This window comes from Polistes fuscatus, unplaced genomic scaffold, assembly GCF_010416935.1.
Source record: "Polistes fuscatus isolate 324 unplaced genomic scaffold, CU_Pfus_HIC Scaffold2, whole genome shotgun sequence".
Lineage (NCBI taxonomy): Eukaryota > Metazoa > Arthropoda > Insecta > Hymenoptera > Vespidae > Polistes > Polistes fuscatus.
In genome coordinates, this window is record NW_025113096.1 from 4,738,333 (window position 1) to 4,761,647 (window position 23,315).

The 23,315-nt window shown below is 30.2% G+C and overlaps 1 protein-coding gene across 5 annotated transcripts in view; it reads right to left on the minus strand.

The window, feature by feature from the left end:
- Positions 1-378: 378 nt before the first annotated feature.
- Positions 379-23,315, minus strand: part of LOC122516451 (ras-related and estrogen-regulated growth inhibitor-like) — an 84,639-nt gene continuing 61,702 nt past the window's right edge. For all 5 annotated transcript variants that reach the window (XM_043634259.1, XM_043634260.1, XM_043634258.1 and 2 more), the window contains exons 5-6: positions 12,055-12,236; positions 379-1,010 (exon numbers count right to left, since the gene is read on the minus strand). In XM_043634259.1, coding sequence (XP_043490194.1) covers positions 752-1,010; positions 12,055-12,236 — 441 coding nt within the window. In that variant the 3' untranslated portion in view covers positions 379-751. The remainder of the gene's footprint in view (positions 1,011-12,054; positions 12,237-23,315) is intronic.

The window sequence follows — 23,315 nt, forward strand, 5'->3', positions numbered from 1 at the left end:
TCTTCACGACTCGTATATAAATTTTGGAACAAACGTTTTTCGCGCGACGAAGATTTATTTATTTAAAAAAATATAAATCTTGTGTGTTGGAGATAACGTTCATTGAGAAATTATTTTCATCGAAATAATTATCATTACAATCGTTAATTCAAATTATTTATTTCGAGATATACTCTCTTTAGAAAATATATTATTTAATTTTTTTTTTGGGAATAATAAAAAGAGAACAACGATATAAAAAAGAAAAGGAATCCTTATCCAAAAGTTCGTTCAATTAAATTCAGAAATTAATATTTGTGCGCGAGTTAAATTAATGTAAAAAAAAGAAGAAAAAAAATAGAAAGAAGAAAGAAATTAAAAAAGAAATCGGGTAAAGAGAAAGAATAAGAAAAAAAGAATATATATATTTATATATATGTATATGTTACCGTGAAATGATCGAAATTGGATAATTTCGATTCACATGATTGGTGCATATCGAAAATATTGAAGTATAGTAAAAAATAAATCCAAATAATCGGGTCATTCACCGAGATATTTGGGAAATGTTAAAAAAAAACGATCATGTGAATCCTAACATTGTCCAATTAGAATATTTCATAGTAATACACACATACACACATATATATATATATAGGAAATGAAAGAAGAACGATCAACGATTCGCATAAACGTTGCTACTGAGGACAACGACGTCGGTTCTTCTACCGGGTTCGTCGCGACCTCCGAGGAGGAGGGCGCATAGAAGGCGTCATATACTCAACGATGGCCTCTTCTTACGATCCTTGGTTGTGTTTTTGCCAAATATCGTGCCAAGGACCCTGGAAACCGAGTGTACACCGAGTTTTCTTCGTATCGGTAACGCACGTAACAGTTGGACCGATCTTGCTTCTCTCAAAAGTGCTTGAAATGCTAACGCAGCACCCGCTGGACTTTCGGCAGCACTGACCTCGTAAAATTGACATCCGTGTGCCAATGACAACTGTTGTCCCTCGTCCACGCATACTTCTCTATAATCAAACAACAAAAATATAACAATTCATTTATTTTTCTTTCTTTATTTTCGCTTTTTTCTATTAAATGTGAGATTTTATGTAAATAGAATTTTTTGTTTTAATTCAATTTTGCGTAAGAAATTTAGCATGAAATTTTCTAAAAAATAAAATAATTGATAATTGTTGTCCCTCGTCCATGTATACTTGTGCATCAAACTTGTGCAATCAAACAATAAAAATATAACAATTCATTTATTTTTCTTTCTTTTTTTTTTATTAAATATGAGATTTTATGTAAATAGAATTTTTTGTTTTAACTTAATTTTGTGTAAGAAATTTCGCATGAAATTTTGAAGACAACAAAATAATTGATATTTGAGATTAGATAATTTTGATTTTATAATACAATTTTAGTAGAGTTGAGAAGAAATGAATTCAATTTGTTTTCTCATGAAATTTTCAAGACAACTAAATAATTGATATTTAATATTACATAATTTTGATTTTGTTAATACAATTTTAGTAGAGTCGAGAAGAAATGAATTCAATTTTTTTATTTAATGTTCAATTAATATTCAATTCAATATTCAATTAATTATTTAATATCAAATAAAAATGTCTGAAAAAAGAAAAAAGAAAAACTAACGACTCGATCTAACATTTCAGATGAAATATTTTACATAATCACAATTCGATGAAAATAATAATATGAAAAATAATATTTTATTAAATTATATATTAACAACTTTTAAATTGCAATTTCATTTGATCACGCGAAAAAGAAAAAGAGTAGGGTTGTGGTGGGTGGTGGTGCGTAATAATTTTCAACGTTTAACAGGAACACGTTAAAACCAATGACGTACGTCCGCCAAGTAAAAATATTTACAATTGGTATTCATGAAAGTGGTTCATCGGTCGAATGTTTTAGTCACATCCTCCCCCTGCGTGGGTTTTAATTTTCTACCAAAGTTACAATCGTTAAATCAAAACCGAGTCGAGTTAAAAGTTTGCCGAGAGAACAAAGAAGAACGTGCAGAAAAAAGAAAAAAAAAAAGAAAAGAAAAGGAAGAAGAAAAAGATAATGAAGAAAATTTGTTGATACGTTTTCTAGAGGATGGGGCGAGGGGGTGGAGGGGGCAGGTGGCAGGTGGCTTGGTGTAAAGCGTTCCAGAAGACTTTTCCAGAAATATAACGATTCTCTTTACTCGCGAATTTTATTTCTGACATCTTCTTTTGGTTCTCCTTTCCTTTTCCTTTCCTTGTTTCGAAATAAACAGAGAGCATTAAACCTGGTGCATTTAAAAGTTACGAGAATGTTTCAAAGGTTTTAGAAATGTGCGATCATGAAAATGAACTATTAAAAAAAAAAAAAAAAGAAAGAGAAAAATTGAAAGTAGAATTAATAAAAAAGAGTCACAAAAGAATTAATTATTTGTAAAAGGAACGGAATAAAAAAAGAAAAAAGAACAAGAAACAAATGACAATAATAATAATGATAAATTAATTCGAAAAATATAGAAAAAAAAATAAAGATAAAATGAAATATATTTTATATTAATAATTTTACCCAAAGCTGTGTGTGTGTGTGTGTAGATAAGATTTTTATAACGTTACGTGATATTTATAATAATAATGATAATAATAATGATATGCATCGTAGCCATATCGCGATGCTTTTTAACAGAAAGGAATCTTGATCATTTTTCTTGCTTGATCTTAAAGAATGAAAGGAAGAAGAAAGAGAGTGAATAAGAGAAAGAAAGAGAGAGAGAGAAAATCTTATAGTTAGCGTATTTCAGGTCTGTGAGCCATCGGAGCTTCCCTCCTCTCGGTTCCTTCCCCCCCTTTCCCCCTTTTTCCCCCTTTCCTCTAACAGAAGATATTTATGGTAGCAATTAAATTCGCGAGAACACACGATACTCTCGAAGATTCTCTTAGAATCTCGCAAACACGCGTAGGAGGCCCACCTCTTCTCGATTATAAATGTAAACGTAAATGTAAATGTAAATGTAAATGTAAGTGTAAGTGTAAATGCATATGCACGTATCACAAGCGTGTACCACGCGTGTATTCTATAAGAACATTAGTTTATCCTTCTTTTTCTCTCTTTCCCTCTTGTCTCTCGTATTTACTTCCTCGTTTAGTAATTTGAATCATTATAAAAAAAAAGAAAAAAAAAATAGTCAATAGGTGCGATATTTGTCTGGAAGTTTAATTACGAAGAAGAAGAAAGAAAAAAGGGATAAGATTGGTTCGAAATTAAAGAGAAAAAAAATAGATTTGATCCAATTTATGAAGGGGGTGGTTCCACCACCATAGATCATGTTAAATATTTCACGCGGAATAATAAAATGAGGATTGAATTTTGGTTTGATTTTGTAATTTCCAAAAATGTGAAAAGTGAAAGAAAGAAAGAATGAAAGAAAAAAGAAAGATGACGATGATTTTGTGTTCGATTTTTTCTCTTTATATTCTTTACTTTTATTAGAATCATTAATTAAAAAAAAAAAAATAAGATATATTGAATTATTATCATAGAAAATTCTTCTCGAGTTTGAACCAAAAACGTAAAATACGAAGAATGTGAATGCGTACTATATCTGTGTATTCTTTACATATATATGTGTGTGTGTATGTATATTTATATATATAAAAGTATTGGTATCCGTTTCGTCACGATTCTTAAAAGGAGAAGCGGAAAGGGCGACAAACGGGTGAGCCTTTCGACATTTCGAATATATTCCAAGCGAATCATGACAATGGCGAACGCCTCGACCTTTAAACACCACCAACTATACTAAGAGAGGACATTGAAGTAAGAAAAAGAAAGAAATAAATAAAGAAAGAGATGGAACGTCGATTACACGTAAAATGGTATGGGTAGGTTAACTTGTTCGATAGGATACATCATAGTGGCAATATATTTAAATTCAAAGTTTGGAAACGTGATTTTTTTTTTCTTTAGAATATATTTTTATCCCCAACGATTTTATTTTTTTTTTTACTTCTCGCGTTTCTTAACAGTATTATATATGTGTGTGTGTGTATATGTGTGTGTGTTTGTTTGTGTTTCTGTGAGTTTACAATATATTGATTTCCATTGAAAATTCTTTTGTCAGGTGTAATATACTTGTAGCACACATTTGAAATATATAAATTTGAATCTATTTTAATTCCATATAAATTGAAATATAATTTCAATAAATATAATTTCATTGTATTATACAATATACAATATACAATGATTAAATATGCAACTAGTTACTTTCTATATGCTTATTATACATTTACAATGCAAGTTTAAAAATATATTCGTTAAAAATTTGACATTACACAGGATAATAATGACGTTTACGTTGTCTATTTACTTTTCTCGACTATTAATGTATACTTAAATAGAACTGAGCAAAGGTAAAAAAAAAAAACAACAAAAAATTACGAGTTATAACCACGAATTAAATATTTCTTTTTCATATATCGAAATTACGATATAATGACGAAATGAAAGTAATAATTATGATAATAATAATAACAATAATAATAATACTAATAATAATAATAATAATAATAATAATAATAATAATAATAATAATAATACATAATTTATATTCATGAGCACACCATTCGAGTATCTTCCGAGTGAGAGTCTTTAAGTTTCTTATGAAAACTTTGTGTTTTCTGCGAGAGATCGGATATTAACCATGACCTTCTTTTTTGTTTCTATGTTTTTTTCTATTTTTTTTTTTATTATTATTATTAAAAACACTTTAACAGTAAGAATAGCTCGAGAAACGATTATATATAATATATACTCTTTATATATATGTTATATGTATTCACATATATAATAAATTACATTATAATAATATTTTACGTATATATTTAGATTATATATAAAAGATTTTTTATTATTTTTATATAATATAGATTATATTATTTATATATTTCAAAATTTTCAATTGATACAATTGAATAGTGTATAATATGAATAAAAGAGAAAAATATTCTATTGATATATGTAAAATATAGATATAATAAAAAAAAACCTAACCTAAAAAACATACTTTAACTATCTCGTATAATAAGGTACGAGGAAAGGGCCCAAAAAAGATGGTGAGATAGGAAATGAGATCGTTACCGGGCATACGATTATCTCCAGTATGTAAAAGTTAAATAAAAATAAATAATAAGAAGGGTGTCTGTGTGTATGTGTGTATGTATGAGTATGAGTATGTTTGTGTAATGGGGAAAAAGCTCGTAATACGAGAACGAAAGAAGAGAAGAGGAGGAAAAAAAACCCTTAAAACCCTTCCCACCTCTCTATTTCTCCTGTTTCCCCTCTGTTGGTCTTCTCTCGTTAACGGCGATCCACATTCCTAGGGAATATCGTCCGGGAAATTCCTATTTGCTCTTTTGAAGCTATTTCACCATGGGGGAAAATAAAGGATGTGTGTATCGTGCATGATATCCGGTTCACCTACGTACCTTTCAAGAAGACCATCTCTTGCATATTTCTCGTTTGATACTTCGATACTTTAACTTCTGTCTCATTTCTATCGAGAAATTGTACAAATGTTAGTAGAGAGAGAGAGAGAGAGAGAGATAAGAAATGTTATTAGAGAGAAAATGAAGTAATAGAATTGGATTGAATTTATTATGCACGAATGTATGCATACAAAATTGAATAAAAAGATTTTATTATAAATATTAATATTAATAAATAAAAATTGAACAGAAATTATTCTATATAGTAATTATATAGTAATTATTATATATAGTAAATTATTCTATATAGTAAAGATATTGTACTATGTATTGTAATTGCAATGATAAAGAAAAAAAAAAAGATAGAATTTGAATTTTTATATAATAAAATTATATACATATAAAATACTGACATGATAGATAATCTAATAATAATAATAATAATAATACATTTATATTATATTTTGTGCAATATAAAAAGAAGTAAAAATTTAATAATTGGTACCTTAGGGTTAAATAAAAAAAAATAAAAAAAAATAGGTGCATCAATGTTTGTAATAATAAAAATGAAATAAGTATGGATAAGAAAATTGCAAGTATAATATTATCTTTAGAAACAAATCTAACTTAACAGAGACACATAGACAGATTAATTAGACAGATATTTATTATTGTTCTGACATTATCAAAAATATGAAGAAAAAGGAAAATAGAAAGAAAGAAAAGAAGAAAAAAGGAAGAAGAAGAAGAAGAAGGTTATCGTCAAGGAGCAAACGATAAGGACTACCGTAACTAGTCGTCAACTTTCTCTCAGTACGTCTTTCGCAGGCACGCAACTTAAAGATGCACTTTGCACCGTAAACGATGCAACTTGGATGCAATACATGAATCGAGTCAAAGATCTTTCAACGAATTCGTTGAATTGTTATTCAAGCTTCTCCGATAATATGATTGATTAATTGATCTATTCTATCATTCATTTTACGTATATTATGTGTATGTATATATATATGTATGTGTGTTTGTGTGTGTAAGTGCATGTAAAGTGCATATATTATTTGTTTTGAATGACGTGGGAAAGAAGAAAAAAGGCTGAATCTTTTCTTCCATTTTCTTTTTCTGTACATCTCTTTCTCGGTTAATTAATTAACGTAACGCAACAAAAGATTATGTCGTCTAATAATAGAATGAAAAAAAAAAAGAAAAAAAAAGGAACGAACGTAACTTCCTCTCGTTCGTTTTGTTATTCTTGTGAAAGAATGGAAGATGTTACAAGTTGGAAAGATCACGAGTTCTCTTCGCACGATTCGAAGATTCTCACGTTGGTTCTAAAAGATGAAAGAAAACGAGAAAATAAAAAGAAAGATGGGAGAGAGAGAGAGAGAGAGAAGGAGAGGAACACCACAAATAGTTATTTTCTAACTTTCACTTTGGTCAAAGGACGCAATGTTGAACGTTGTCCCTTGCTTGCGTAAAGTTTAGTGATGAAACATATATTTTTTTCTTTTTTTTTTTTCTATTCTGTTTTAAGGAAGATTAATGAAAAATAGCAAAATCCTTTCAATAAGTTCGGTCATGGAAATGTCTTGTTTTCTTTTTTTTCTTTTTTCTTCAATAAAATTGCAAAAGATTTTCGTAAATGTACTCGAGGATTAATTGTTTTAACGTTCGTTTATTGTTTCAAGTATTTTTTATCATTTTTGCTAAATATTCTAAAATATACGAATTAAATTTTAAAAAGTTCCTGATTCAAATATAAATTATTATATATTCGTAAAACTTTTCAATGCTACAATCATTTATATATATTTTTATATACTAAATAATTTATAATATTAAATAAAAATATTAATAAATTATATATATATATATCTATATCATAAATTAATATTATCTATACAACGTAATGATTTTGTATGTTTTCCAATATTTCTCGTAACATAACCTCAAAATATTACCTAGAGACGTAATAAACGTGACGAAAGTGAGAATTAACAGAAGAAAAAAAAAACAAAAAATAATAGAAACATCATCCGAGTAATCTAAATTTCAATAGATCAATAAAAATGTAATAAAAAAACAAAAAAAGAAAAAACGCTATAGTATAAAAAATAGATTATTATTGGTGTGTGAGTGACATTACACACACACGCACACACATACACATCGTTGTGATCGATTCGTCGTGTTGAGAGTGGGCAGGGATCACCCAAGTCGGTCAGAGTCTACTAGATAAAAAAGAAAAGAGAAAAAAAACTATAGATAGAAAGAAAGAGATAAAGAAAAATAGGAAGAAAGATAGATAGATAGATAGATAGATGGATAGATGGATGGATGGATAGATGGATGGATAGGTAGTAAACAGATCTGCTGCTGTCGTAGCTGAGATCGCGTGAACGGTTTCTAGGTGAGCGACCACTCGACCACTACCGGGTGTCTCGGTTCGAACGATCTCTGATGTCGGATTGTGGTTGGTCACCGGCGCCCCGTTTCGCGTTTCATGCCACCACCACCGCCAACGAGCGTGTGTCGACGTGAAAAAGGAGAGGGCGAAGAGGCCAATGAAAAGTCGAGAAGCCAAATAAACAAATAAAATGATATAAACTCGTCTACGAAAACTATTCCAACGGTGAAATTGTTTTAAATATAATATTGATATAATGTAAAATTAAAAAAACAAAAGAAGAAGATTTTTTTTGGTTTTCTTTTTATTTTTTTATTTTTTTATTTTTTGAGAAGCCATAGAAAGAAAGAGAAAAAGAAAAGTAAGATGGTTAATTAGTTGCAATATTATTTTTAACAAGGAAACTAATAATAATAAATATTTCAAATAAAATATGTAAAGAAAAATAATAACCAACAATGTAAAGAGTCTCTTAATTCTATTAATTAAAAAATTAAAAAATCTCAGCAAAAGTTCTCCTCTTACGTCTCTCAACATTAATAAAAATTTGATAGACCAGATAAGATAAAAGAGAAATAGAGAAAGATAGAAAATAGGACAGTAAAATCGTCGCGAGCTACTTTAAACTGTGTGAAACTGGCTGGCAAAAGCGGATACGGAAAATAAACGATATAACATATACACCGAAAAAAAAAAAGGAAAAGAAGAAAGAAATATAAACAAAAAATCAAAATGTACAAACTAAGAAGGAGAAACAAATAAAGAAAGCAAAAAAAAAAGAAAAGAAGAGCGGAGGAGTGTAAGTTCCTCGTCGAATCGCGTGGCTCACGCGAAATCATGCTCGGCTAACTAACATAAGAAGTCGAGGACGAGTGGTGGCAAACGTGGATCCTGTTACACCTCGCGGCCGCTAATCGCGATGGTGGAAAGTGAACTGACTTGAGAGATTAATAGGCCAAACGAGCACGTGGAAAGAAAGTATATATACGTATTTAGATACTATAAATATACGTCTGTGTGCCACATCGAAAAGGTGGAGGAGGTGGAGATGATGGAGGTGGGAGGGAGGGGGCAAGGAGGTTGGTTGGTTGGTTGGTTGATGGTTCGTTGCAAAGAACACGCGATGAATATGCGAACAAATGAACGAGATTTTTCGATAATAAAATGAAACCAAAATTTAATAGAGGAAGATAGAAAGAGAGAGAGAGAGAGAGAGAGAGAGAAGAATACTGAAATAAAATCCATACGTGATATTTTATAGCCTAAAGGCTGACCCTGAAATTATTCAATTTAGACCGTGTCATTGTATTCTCATCTCTATCCTCATTTCTCCTTCTTATTCTTTTTTTACATACCATATATGTAGATCGTCAAAATATTGTTCAAAAATTCATTTTACTTGGAATAATTATTATATATACAAACATTTGTGAACATTTCTTTTTCGATAAAAAAAAAATAAGTTTTTTCACTCTTTAACACTAGAAAGACGGGAGCTTAGTATATACCTATATTGCCTGAAAGCAGTCAAAATGACTGCATTGTGAAAAAATAACTAATGCACAAAGTAATTTGTTTAACAATAATTTTTAATATATTTTATATCACTAACAGTCATATAACAAGTTATTAATAAGTATTAACAATGAAAAAAATGTATTTCAGTTCGAAAAAAAATAATTTATGCATTATCTGGACATTTTAAGCAAATAAAAGTGCCAATCTTCTTTGATGTACATCTTCCGCAAATATACTTTTTACATTTTTGACAAATATTATTTGTTTTGTTATTGTGGCAAAGTCGTATTTGACAAATTTTTCGTTTGGTAGAATCTGTTGTATTTGAAGATGTTGCAGTTGATACTTGTTGGTCTTCCTGTTGTGATGAATTTTTTTCTCTTTCAGTTGTGTAATCGGCGGAAAGCTGTTCTGCTAATTGAAACAGGAACTGTTTTCGTTCAATTTGTATTCCGGTCACTTCTTTATAAAGGATCCAAGCATTTATTGCAGCCAAATATAAAATGTTAAAAAATATTTGGAGGGGCCATCTACAAGAACTAGATTTCACCGTATATTTTCTGGCCATTTGATCCGTTATATCAACTCCAAATTTTGTTTTATTATAAGACTGAATAGAATCTGATAACATTTTTCTATTACTTTTATCAATTTTAACAAATTTATGCCTGGAACTTAGAACAGCTACTCTTGTTCGGTTTGCTTTTATATATTGTAAGGACACAATTTTCTGATCTATATAGGAGAGTGGAAAAACGAGGCATGTTATCCTTCGATTGTTTGGCTGCTTTGGGTAATTCTCTTTTATTTCCTCTAATAGTTTCAACTAATGTAGTTTTTTTGTCCAATAATTTCGTCGCTAGTGACATGCTCGTAAAAAAGTTGTCGGTCGTGGCACTTCTTCCACAGCCTGTATATGGTTCGACAAGTTTCAGAACAACGTATTCGCTTAGAAGAATTGACGATGATCGTTGTTCATCTTTCCCCAAGTAAGAAAAACCATTCAACACGTACTTGCTAGTAACGTCTGATGCAAGCCAGAATTTGATGCCAAATTTATTCGGTTTATTAGGCATATATTTTATAAACTTGCACCAAGCTTTTGTTCGAGATAATTGTTCGTCAACTGTTATGGTTTGCCCTGGTTGATAGCAAGCTTGACTGTTTTCAATAAACTTGTCCTATATTTCTGAAACCAAGGCAAATTTATTTGTTCGGATGCGTGTACTTCTTTCAGTCCGTTTGTCAAAACAAATAAATCGTAGAATTTGCTTGAAATTATCTCGAGACACAGTTCTTCTGAAAAATTCGGGACCCCACTTGACTGACCATAAAAAACTTAGTTATGAACCAGTTACGAACTGGTCTTTTCCAAGCAGTCAAAATGACTGCTTTTCGGCAATATAGGTATAACACACATATAAATACCAAAAGAGAAGGAGGGGGTGGCAACAACAATGATTAATTAACCCATTTATATGTTGTAGAAAAAGTCACAAAATTATAAGAAGCTGTGTCCTTATTTAAATAATTATTTTTTTAATTGAAATACAAAAGCAGTCAAAATGACTTGCTTAGGCAATCTAGTGTTAAGTGCGTTAAATTTGGCGCTAATCAATGCGTCTTATGTAATGTAGATGGCGCGTTTTATTTAGGGATATCTAGTAATTAATGAGAACATGCTAGGAATTTTCTGTGCAGTACGAATAGTGGGATTCCCCATTGACAACGTGTTACATTTATAAGAATCTCGTTAATAAAAAGTTACCTAAATTCCAATAACATAAATTAATAAGTCATAATTAAAACAAATACAATATTTTATAATATATATATACATAAATTTTCTATATAAATGATATATTCGTAAATAGAAAAAAACTCTCGATAACGTTCTGCTATTTATAATTAATCGATTTACGAAAAAAAGAAAAATAATAATAATAATAATAAAATAAAAATGAGTATTAATTAAATAATTTTAATTAGTTCCTATTCTGAATAGTTCGTCATTGGATCGCATCTTCCGCTTTAAAATGGCCTAAGAGATGGCTCACTGCCAAGAATCGAAAATAAATTTCTCTCTCTCTCTCTCTCTCTCATTCTCTCTCTCTCTCGTTAGTTTCTTTAGGAAGACACAAACGCAGCAGCATCCGAAAGGAACTCGATTCGTGCAAAGGATCTTCTCGATCGAGATCGTCCACTGACCTCTTCGACGTTCCGTTATAGAATACTTTTCATACACGTACACGTATTACATACATATATATGCATATGCATACACATACACATCATGCGCATGCATATCGTTTACATGTTACATATGTAATATGTAAACTCCTACCCCCTCCCCCGATCCTCTTACAAGTTACCTAATCTTCTCGAATTAACAGCTTTTGCCGTACATTTAATGACCACACATTTGATGTGATGCAGTTTAATTATTTAATTATAGTTCAGCATCAATGAGATGAATGAGTGTTCTCTCTCGTCGACATTACAAACGTTGTTATTAATCAAATAATAAAATTACGTTCCTTTTTCTAAGATAAAACCGAGTGTGTTTCGTTTTTCTCTTTTTTTCTTTTTTTTTAAATTATTATCTCAGATAAATGAAATAATTTTTAATTCGAAATAATAATTAATGCTTACCGTGCATGATCAAGATCTCTCTTATTGCCTAGCAAGAGGGCAGTGAAGTAGGATGGCAAACGTAAATCCGCGAGTTGTTTTAAAAGTCCTCTTGCTTCTTGAAAACTTCGTTTACACGTAACGCTGTAAACTACGACGAAGGCCTCGCCCCATCTTATATGCGAATATAGGCACCCGTTCTCCTAAAAAATAACAAATTAAACCCGTTCGTTTTCATATCAAATAAAATGATCGTAATATTGTTATTATTGTCAAATTTTTGTAGAAAAAAAAACAAATGAAATAATACAAATTTTAATTGAGATTTACTTATTCGATATTTAATTTTTATATATATTGTATTTTTGAAATATACAATATTTTCAAAATTATCTCATATACTATTGTATATTATTATTGTTATTAGATAATAATCGAAATTTCACACACATAAGTTTAATGCAATATTAATTAATTAATTTATGCGATCGAATGATGATCTTGATAAGAAAACAATTATATTAGAAATTAATTATAATTTATATTTACATTTTCGAAATCAAATCTAATGAAAAGAAATCAAATTTCATAGAAAAAGAAAAGAGAGGAAAAAAAGAACAAATATTTGAATTCCACTGAATACGTTTGTAAATTATTCGCATGGTAAGAGTGAAATCTTTCTTATGGTAAAAACATTTCTTATGGTGAAACTTTCGGCGTTCACAAGAACCGTTTAACAATGTGGATGATAGTCGAGAAGATAATCGAAATCGGTAATGCTTAAAAGGAGAACCTTCTCGAGTTAGTAACCTTTGACTTGGCGCTTAAAGATTAACGTAGGCTAAAAAAGAAAAAGAAAAAGAGAGAAAGAGAAAGAGAAAGAGAAAGAGAGAGAGAGGCTTCCGCCACGTGGAACCGATCGCATTGCTGTGTGTTCCGTTTTAATTGCTAATTCATGGATCACGAAGAAAACTGGTAACCAATAGGATACCTTTTCTTTCTTATTTCTTATTTGCACAATCGGAAATTGCATAAAATGATCTTTATTATATAAATACTTTACGTATTATTTCCTCTAATTAATTTCAATGCTGACGAATTTTGTCTAATGGAGAAAATAATAAAAAAAAAATAAAGAACACTGCATTTGTTAATAACATTTTATCTCAAAAAAAAAAACATTATTTTGATAGTCTATAATTTTTTTAGTTCTTTTATCTATAATTATAATATTATTATATCGATTATATTTTTGTCATTTCTTTAATTATTGTAATATATATAATATTACAAACACAAATAATATATGTTGTTTATTATAAGATAATTAAAGCAATAATTAAAATCACAAACATAATCAAAAGAATATATAATCATAGAAAAAAAAATATGATCTACAAACGATCATAGATCACTTTCTTCAATCTCCCAAGTAAAAAAAAAAAAAACAAAAAAAAAAAGAAAGAAGGAATGGGAATTGACCGTGGTCACGAGAAAACAGGATCAAGCGAAGAAGGTTGATTTAAAACTTTCGATCTTCCAGAATAAATCGTGAATTGACGACCTTAGACCTTGGAAAGAACCGACTTTTAAACGAAATGGCTTTCGAGTAATCGATTCGAATCGAGTTAGAGAGGAGAATCGTTCTAATTGCTAATGCATCGATCACGGTTGAAAAGTGTAGTAGCTCCCATGAAACTATTCCTTTATTCCTTCCTTTAGTCTTTTCCTAGTTTACTTCAATTCGTTAGTTGGTATTACTACCTAACCAACCAAACAAATACACAGACACACATATATACACACAAATGGTGACTGTAAAAGCAAAGAACCTAGAGTTAACAGCATCAGCAGCATCAGCAGCATCAACAGCAGCATCAACAGCAGCAGAAGCAGAAGTAGCAGCATCAATAGCACCAACATCAGAAGTAGCAACAGAGTAGGTGCATCAACATCAGCAATAGTCCAATAAGAATGAAAGAGAGGGGGAGAGGGAGAGAGAGAGAGAGAGAGAGAGAGAGATCGTTTCAAGTTTAACGACCCACGGAAGCTGTCGATTCTCGTGGTCGTTCGAATGCTTTCCTATTGACCTGGCACTGACAGCCCAGCCGATAATTATTACCAAGGAACAGGATCGACGGGATCGTGATCATCGACATTTTCTTTCTCTCTATCTTTCTTTCTTTCTTTCTTTCTTTCTTTCATCTTCTTCTTCCTCTTCCTTCTCTTCTTCTTCTTCTTCTTCTTCTGCTGTTGCTGATGCTGCTGATGTTGCTGCTTTGTATTTATATACATTTAATACGTATAAATATATATATGTATATGTATATGTGTGTATGTGTGTATGTGTGTATATAAGTATGTAGACGAGAGGACGAATCGTGCAATCCAGTCTCATAGGTTTGCCTTGCTAACGTTGCTGAACCTGGCCCTGAACCTTAGGACTCGTTTAACAGATACACTCCACGTGATCGTAGGAGGTCGAACGATAGACAATAGGAACGTTATATATATATGTCTTTATAGTATAATAATAAGTTCGATCTTCGTAAAACTATCATCGTGTTGGATTACCATTATTATCAAGAAAATTGTATACTTTTAAAGGTTTGATCATTCGTGAAAAAAGATAAAGGAAGAAATTATTAATGTATACATTTTTTTTTAAATTGGAAATTAAATTGTTTCTTTTTTTTTTTTGATCGATATGACTTAAAAAAAAAATAGATATACACTCTATTGTCTTAATTTTAATTAAATATTATTTAATAATAATAATAATAATAAGATAATAAGAAGAAAAAAATCATCTAACCGATCCTAAATCACGAATAATAATTTCTTTTACGATTAAAAGATAATCTAACGAAAATTTAATCATCAAACAAAAACACGTTCTTGTCTTTTACTATTTCTTATTATCATCATTATAATATATTATTATATTTTGTACGTTTAATATTTATAATTTTGAAAGATTTCAAGTAATTGATACTTAATAGTATCCGATAAGATAATAATCGATAATCTATCTCGCATTTTCTTTTTATCCTGTCTGTACGTAAAATTTAAAGACCCTCCTTCCTTCCATCCTTCCTTCCTTCCTTCCTTCCTTCCTTCCTTCCCTTGAAAACCGAGACGGAATTTTATAGTAGGTTATAAATATATTTCGTGACAAGTGGGCGTGTATATTTACAGTCATTATTTACAGTCAAATCTGTCGAATTAACATTGCGTGTAACGTGCTCGTAAATAAAAGCCTCGCGAGAGAAGTTTGCGTATTACTCTTTTAGAGTCTCGAGGATACATATCTTCTTTCTCTCTCTCTCTCTCTCTCTTTTTCTCTCTTTCTCTCTCTCTTTCTCTCTCTCTCTCTCTCTCTCTTACTATCCTTCATCCATTTATCGTGACGATTCAATCGACTCGATCGAACTCATCTCACGTTTTCTTTCTCTTCGTTTCGATTCTTTCCAACTCCCACCCCCCTACCCCTACCCCCTCCCACCCGATACAACTTTCGAGTTTCAAATCTAATATAATCTCACGGAACGTGTGACAAATTTTGATCGATTGAAATTTTTTCAATAGTAATTCGTGTTTTTTTTGATAGTATTAATATTACGTTCGAAAAAGGATATATACATATATCTGATTTGTATGATTAATTATTAATATAATTGTTCTTAGAATTTATAATGTTAAATTTATCTCGACATTTCGTGTATTATTTATTGTTATCAAGAGTATTTATCAAATGTTTCAAATAAATATATTATCAAATTTTAATACAATCGAGTAGAGAACAAAATATTTTCATTCATTATAACAAATAACAAAAATAAAATATCTTTTTTTTTGAGGGATTTGAAACAGGGATAAATTCGTTTGAAATTATAATTACAGAAATGTTTTTATTATTTTTTTTTTCTTGTCTTTCTTATTAGCCAGTCTATTCGTAACCAGCTATAAACAAAAATGACTCGTTATTTTTAAATACAACAAAACTATATTTTAGAAAACAACAAAATTATATCTCTCGACGTGTTATTAATTTTATATATTTTTTTTTCTTTCTGTTTTCTATACCTCTCATCTTCTCACCTTGCCCCCCCCTCCTCTCTCTCACTTATGGCGTTCTGCTTTTCTACTTAAACTCTTTAACAATCGTATTCCTCATCGGAAAACGGTACGTCACTCAAGCTAAAATTTACCGCCTTTTAAACCAGGAAGAACATCGACGTTTAACAGCGACCTTACGAGGCTCCTTAATTATTATAGTCTTTTCTCTATTTCTTCTCTTTGTCTAATTTCTTCGTTCAATGACTATATAATTCTTCGTCTATCCCTTTCTCCCCCTTCTCAATTCTTCGTTCCATTCTTCTTCCTCTTCCTCTTTCCTTTCACCCCCCTTCACTTCCCCTTCTCCCCTCCCCCTTCCCATTCTTCATTTCTCTCTCTTCTTCTATTCCCTTTATCTATTTTTATTCTATATCTTTCTCTTTCTATTAATTTTATTCCTTTCCCTATTTATTGTTCAGTCTCTCTCTCTCTCTCTCACACTTTCTTTCTATTTCTTTTGTTTATTTTTATTCTATTATATATCTTTCTATTTCTATTAATTTTATTTCTATCTTTATTTTTTGTTCAATCTTCCAATCTCTCTCTCTCTCTCTCTCTCTTTATATTTTTATTTCTATTTCTCTCTTTCTCTCTTTTTTTCTTTCTATTTCCTCTATTTCTTTTTTATTGAATATCTTTCTCTTTCTATCAAATTTTATTCCTTTCTCTAATGATTGTTCAATCTTTCTCTCTCTGTTTCTGTAATAATTGTTTTTTTCTCTTTTTCTATACGTAGGATTAGGATCAACCGAACGAAGATGTAATTAAGAAGAATTGTGAAGATGAGTAGAACAAAAAAATAATGAAAGATGAGACACGTGAAATGATTGAAGAGAGGGACAAGGGGTTAGAGGAGATACAGGGAAAGCAACAACGACGAGGAGGAGGGCAGCGGGGAGGAGGAGGAGGAGGAGGAGGTGGAGGAAGGATGAATTAGATACGAAAGAAGGATAAGAGTAATTTTACTAGGTGGGCGAGATAGAAATGATGACTTTTAGAAAATTTGATTTTTTTATTGCCATTAGAAGAAAGGTCGGTCGGTTGGTCGGTCGGTGTATATCGTTGCAATAAACGTCTAGTTGAGTACCACCGTGACATCATTTTATGATGAGTCATTTAAAGTTTTCTTCTTGACGTGCTTCTGTCGCGCTTATTGCCAGGTTCTTAACGATGTAAAAACCGAAAATGCATCTAAGGTCTATTGGTTGATCTTTATGGGGGGTCGGGTGGGGTGGGAGAGGGGGGTTTGAGTACTAGGATAGAGTTTCTCGATAGAGAAACCAGAGAATGAGGCATTATGGACATTTTTTATATTGTGTATGTATCTGTGTGTGTGTATGTGTGTGAATATGTGATGTTGCATCCGACACGTGCTGCAATACAAGTATCTTTGAAGTCTCAATGTTTCAATGAATAAACATGTTACCATCATTTTTTTCACTTTAACGAGATATATTACAATAATTAAGAAACAATTTATATACTTGTATATAATTTTCTTTTTTTTACATATTACAATATAATAACGCGACAATATTTCATTTGGAAAAAGGATAGATAATAGTAAAATTAATTTAAATTAAAGTTTTTTTCTTTTTTCTTTTCTTTTTTTTTTTTGTAAACAAGATTTATCGTTATTGAATTAATTGAAATATTTCAACTTTTATTACAGACAATGATACTTCGTTATACGATCGATGATCAAAATCTAAAGAAAGTTATATTAGGGTAGAAATGATTTAGCAAAAAAAAGAGATAAAAAAAGTATTTGAAGAAATATTGTAATTGAATTTATCAGCTCGTTTTACCGAATCCCCTTACCCCTTCTATCCCCCCTCGCCCTACTACTTTTATTCTTATTGCAACCCTTTGCTCGTTTGGTACAACACAACTGGCATGACGGCAAACGCTCGTTACATCGACCATAAGTTACTGTTACTGCCCTTCTCTCTCTCTCTCTCTCTTTCTTTCTTTAAAAAAGGGTGGTGAACCCAGTAGGAAGCGTATCCTTGTAAAACTACAAGTAATAACACTGTAATTCATTGTCAGTGGTTACGATACTCACAATAACAGTGGTTTCCCGTAGGGATAACGGGCTACTCGACTTTCATGGAATCATCTTTTTTTGTTTTTTTTTTTGGGGGGGTTTTTTTCCCCCACGAAAACTTGCGAAAGAATATATCTACATTTTATTATATTTCGTTATATAATAAAGAACATAATATTATTGTGAATTATTATTCGATTAAATTCGCGCTTATGGTAATAATATCATTTAAACGATCGATAACAATTTTGTGCGTTTTCGAAACTTTATTCGAAATTTTATTCGAAAAAATATAATAAAGAGAAAGAAAAAAAAACAACAAATATTAATACTTCCTTTTACGTTTTTGTATATATATTATCTACAAACTATAATAGAGATAAAATAGAAAAGAAAATAAAACAAAAATCATTAAAAATGATCCAAAAACTATTCAAATAGAAAAAAAAATATATATATATATATATATTTTATGAAATCTTCTCACAGAAAAGCAAACGAGAAGAAGAAATTTCAGAAATGATGGGGGTGGGAGGGAGGTGGGAGGGGGAAGAAACAGCTCAGTTAACGTGACCTACTTTATACTCTAGCATCCAATCTTTATGCATTCTATATATTATACTTTACGATCTATATTTTACAATTTATTCCGAAAAGAAAACTAATAAATAAATAAACAAAACAAAACATAAAACAATAAACAAGCAGACAAATAAATCAAATAAATCAAATGAACGAATAAATCTTTGCTTGGAGTAACAAGTTCGTGATCGTAAATCGATAAATGAAAAATCAAACGAAAGAAAGAGAGAGAAAGAGAGTAACCTATCTTCTCTCTCCCTCTCTCTCTCTTGTCATAGACGAGGGAAACGTGTGTTTAAAGAAGATGTAAGCTAATATCCAATGGGGATAGATACTTCAGCACCCTAGGCGTCTACACCGATCTACGTTCTATGTAACGCAACGCCCGCGCTCGAATAGTTACGCAGAATTTACAAGCGTTTACATAAGTCCCATATGCTCCCTTCAAACCCCCCCCCACTCCCCACCCCGGAAAAAGATGTATGTAATACTACTACTACTACTACTACTACGAGATGAAACGTGACATGACTCCTTTCGTTCAACGTTCAACACGCTATCATCGTTGTCATCCTACTCGAAATCTAGGGACGTATTATTTATTTATTTATTTATATTTATTTATTTATTTGTTATTATTACTATTTTATGTTGCTTTTACTTTTTTCTTTTATTTCTAATCACAGTTTTTATTTGACAGTTATAATCAGTAGATGGTCATCTTCGTTCACTCGAGATTTATTTATTTATTTATTTATTTATATATTATTATTACCATTTTATGTAGTTTTTACTTTTTTCTTTTATTTCTAATCAAAGTTTTCATCTGACAGTTATAATCAGTAGATGATCATCTTCGGTGTCCACTCGAGATTTATTTATTTATTTATTTATTTATTTATTTATTTATTATTAGTATTATTTTTGTTGTTTCTCTTCTAATCAAATATCTTATTTTATCTTCCGGTTGATTGAAACAATGAACCTTTTCAAGGCCAACGTAGTAGATTAGAGTTTAACACGATCAGAGTAGTAAAACAGTCTAGTAATAATCGTATTGATAGATAATATCTATGAATATATTTATAGTAATAGATAAGATTATTCGAGTATACGTATCAAATTGATACGGAGATATTTCTATTTTGAAAATATTCTTTTTATTTATTTAAATTTTCTCAAAACGATTCGTAAAATATTCGGTGAGTTTTCAATATATAGCTGGGCATTCAACACACACAAATTTCATATCTTTTCTAAATATAACGAAATATTATAACAAAATAATGAATCAATTTCATAAACAATTCGTAGAATAATTCGATCAGTATAATACAACAATTTTGACATTTGGTCGACAATGTTTCATAATCTTTTTCTAAAAAAAAAAAAATAATACATATGTATCTTGCATTAAATAAAAATCAAATATAATCCTAACTTTGTAATATAATTATTATCAAAAAAAATTATTTCGTCACATATATATATTAAATAAAAAAATTATATGTCCTATAATCTAATGGTAAAAAAATTGGTAAAAAAAAAATTATTAAGAAAAAAAAAAGAAATAAATATTTCGGTAAAACCAGTGCAGTCAAGAAAATGGCGGACAATCGTTATCCGCACACACACACATATATATATATATATGCAACACAAATTTATATAAATAACTATAGATACAAGAATATAAACATAACTCGCTTTCACGGTGATCGTAGCTTATCCCGTGGGATCGTGTGGGCGTTAAAGCGTACATACGTGCGCGCGCGCACGCACGCATGAGTTTCTCGCAAGGTACTCACACACACTCACACACACACACACACACTCGCCCACACTTATTCAATCGATTTGGAATGAACAATACGACGACAACGACAATGACAACGAAGACTTGCATATAACGTTTATTTCGAGAGAACTATCTGACTCTCTTCCCGTGTTTAACGGGTTCCCCCCCTAGCCCCCCCCAACCCGTTCCCACCTCTTCGTTAAAAAGACTACCGATCCGCTTTTGTTTCGTAGGGTCCCCCCTCTACCTTGCCCCTCCCCACAACCCTTTTACGACCACACGACGACACCATCACACCATTTTCCCCTTCCTTACCCCCCTCCCACCACCCCCCTATTCACGTTGAACAATTACATAAACTTCGATTAAAGGTGTTTCTACTTCGCTTTGTTACTTTGTTGTTTGAAAAAAAGAAAAAAAGAAGAAGAAAAAAACATCAGAGACACAGTTAGAGAGGAAATAAAATGTGACGAATGAAATATTTTATTTAATTATAATTATATTATTTTCCTTTTTTTTTGCTTTATTCTATATTTTAATATGAAAATCGTATCGTACGAGATTTTTTATTATTATTATTTATTATATTAATTTTTTGATATGTAATAATACACAAAAATATCTAATCTATCTTCTTTATTATATTTTTCATTTTTATTTGAAGAATTTTACTTCGTCATATATTGAGAAAAAAAAAGAAATATAAATTATACTAAATTAATTTAATCATTTGTTTTAATCTATCAATCATTACATCAGTCAATTTATTTCAATCAATTAGATTTATATATAATATATTTATTTAATATTATCGATTTTTAATATTCCAAGAACGAAAAATAAAATCATACAAAATCATTGATGATTTAATTAAGAATTTATCGATTATGCATTTTGATTATACTTTAAAGATTCCAGAAGGAAGAAAGTTAATTGAAATTTCTCGTTTGTTATGTGCTGCATCTTGACAGAATGAAAGAAAGAAAGAGACAGAGAAATTGTTTGTGTGAGAGAGAGAGAGAGAGAGAGAGAGAGAGGAGAGAGAGAGGAGAGAGAGATGAGGAGAGGCTAAAGAAAGATAGATTATAGTAAAAAAAAAAAAAAATACATTTGGAATCCTCCCATAAGATCGATCGTTATTACGGCGTCTCCGCGTATATCGAATACCTCATTCGATAGAATGCGGAGCCTTCTCGTCACGCGATGCACGCAATGCGCTCACGCAATGCACTCACGCAATGCACGCAGCAGACGACGGCGTTGATACAATTCCGGCATCGCATCCAATTGTCTCGAATACAATCGATCGATAAATATTTATAAACGATTAAACGCAATTCTAACGTCTATCCCCGATGCGTACGATTAAATCAGCTTATCGATCATGGTCATGGATGATCATAGTCTGCTTTGTGTTCTTTTCCTTTTTTTTTTTATTTCATTCATTTTTTTTCTAATTTTTTGTTAATTTATTTGATTGTTCTTCCATTTTCGTATTTCATTTATTTTATTATTATTATGATTATTATTATTATTGTTATGATTATGATGATTTAAATCATAGTATTGAATATAAATTTGTATTGTTAAATATTGATGATTGTGAATGATTTGTGTGTGTGTGTGTGTCAATGAATTAAATTTCGAATTATTAATTTGTATTCTTTTTTTCCCCTATTAATTGATATTATTTATTAATTTCTGTAATACGCAACAGGTGTTAGTAATGCACTCGTTTTAGAACTTTCGATGCACAGAGAGTGTATCTGATGAAGCTGAACGAATGAAAGTGGAGTGTAACACGATACTTGGAAAGGTGCAATGCCTTCGTTTCGTTGAACTCTCGACGAATAATAATCGGTCACAACCTGTTTAGATGAGTTTCGATTCAAATTTATAACTTTATATTTATTATTAATAATAATAATGTTGTAATCCTATAGATATAGAGAAAATATAATAAATATCGATTTTTATTATCCCCAATCATAAAAAAAAAGAAAACAATTAGATTCAAAAATGTTTATCAAAAGGTTGTTAAAAAATTAAATAAATATCATTTAACCGTTTGGTATCTTAGCAGAAAATAATTTTCCTGTCTCCCCTAAATGAAAAATAATATTATTAATATAAAAATCTTATGTTATTTAAAAAAGAAAGTTAGAAAAAAAAAAAATAAAAATGTGTAAATTTTGAGAAAAGATTTGTAGAATGAAGGAGAATGAAATGAATGAACAGCGTTCATTGGAGTAAGAAGAACCGGGTTGGATTCGTTTAGAATTAATGCGGTAATTAGAAATCTGGCGTATAGCAAACTGCTGGGACGTTGCCCGACCTATTAGCCGACAGCTAGCATAACCGTGCAACTATTTACAGACGTCGGGTTGCCTGGCTGAAACGATTAGCGACCCTCTTGTCTGCGTTCTTGAACGAGACAATTTTAACATCCTCCTGCAACGTTCGTGTCAACGATTCCATCTTCTTACAAAAGTACTTACAAAATACTTAACTTCCTCTCTCAGAGATTTATATTTTACACAGACAAAATAAATTGCACATATCCCACGTAATACTCTAATAATAATTATAATTATATTATATATATAATATTATAATATTACAAAGTTATATAAAATTATTAATAGTATTATAAAATTATGAATAATATTATAATATTACAAAACTGTATATAAAATTATTAATAGTATTATAAAATTGTGAAAATAATATTATAAT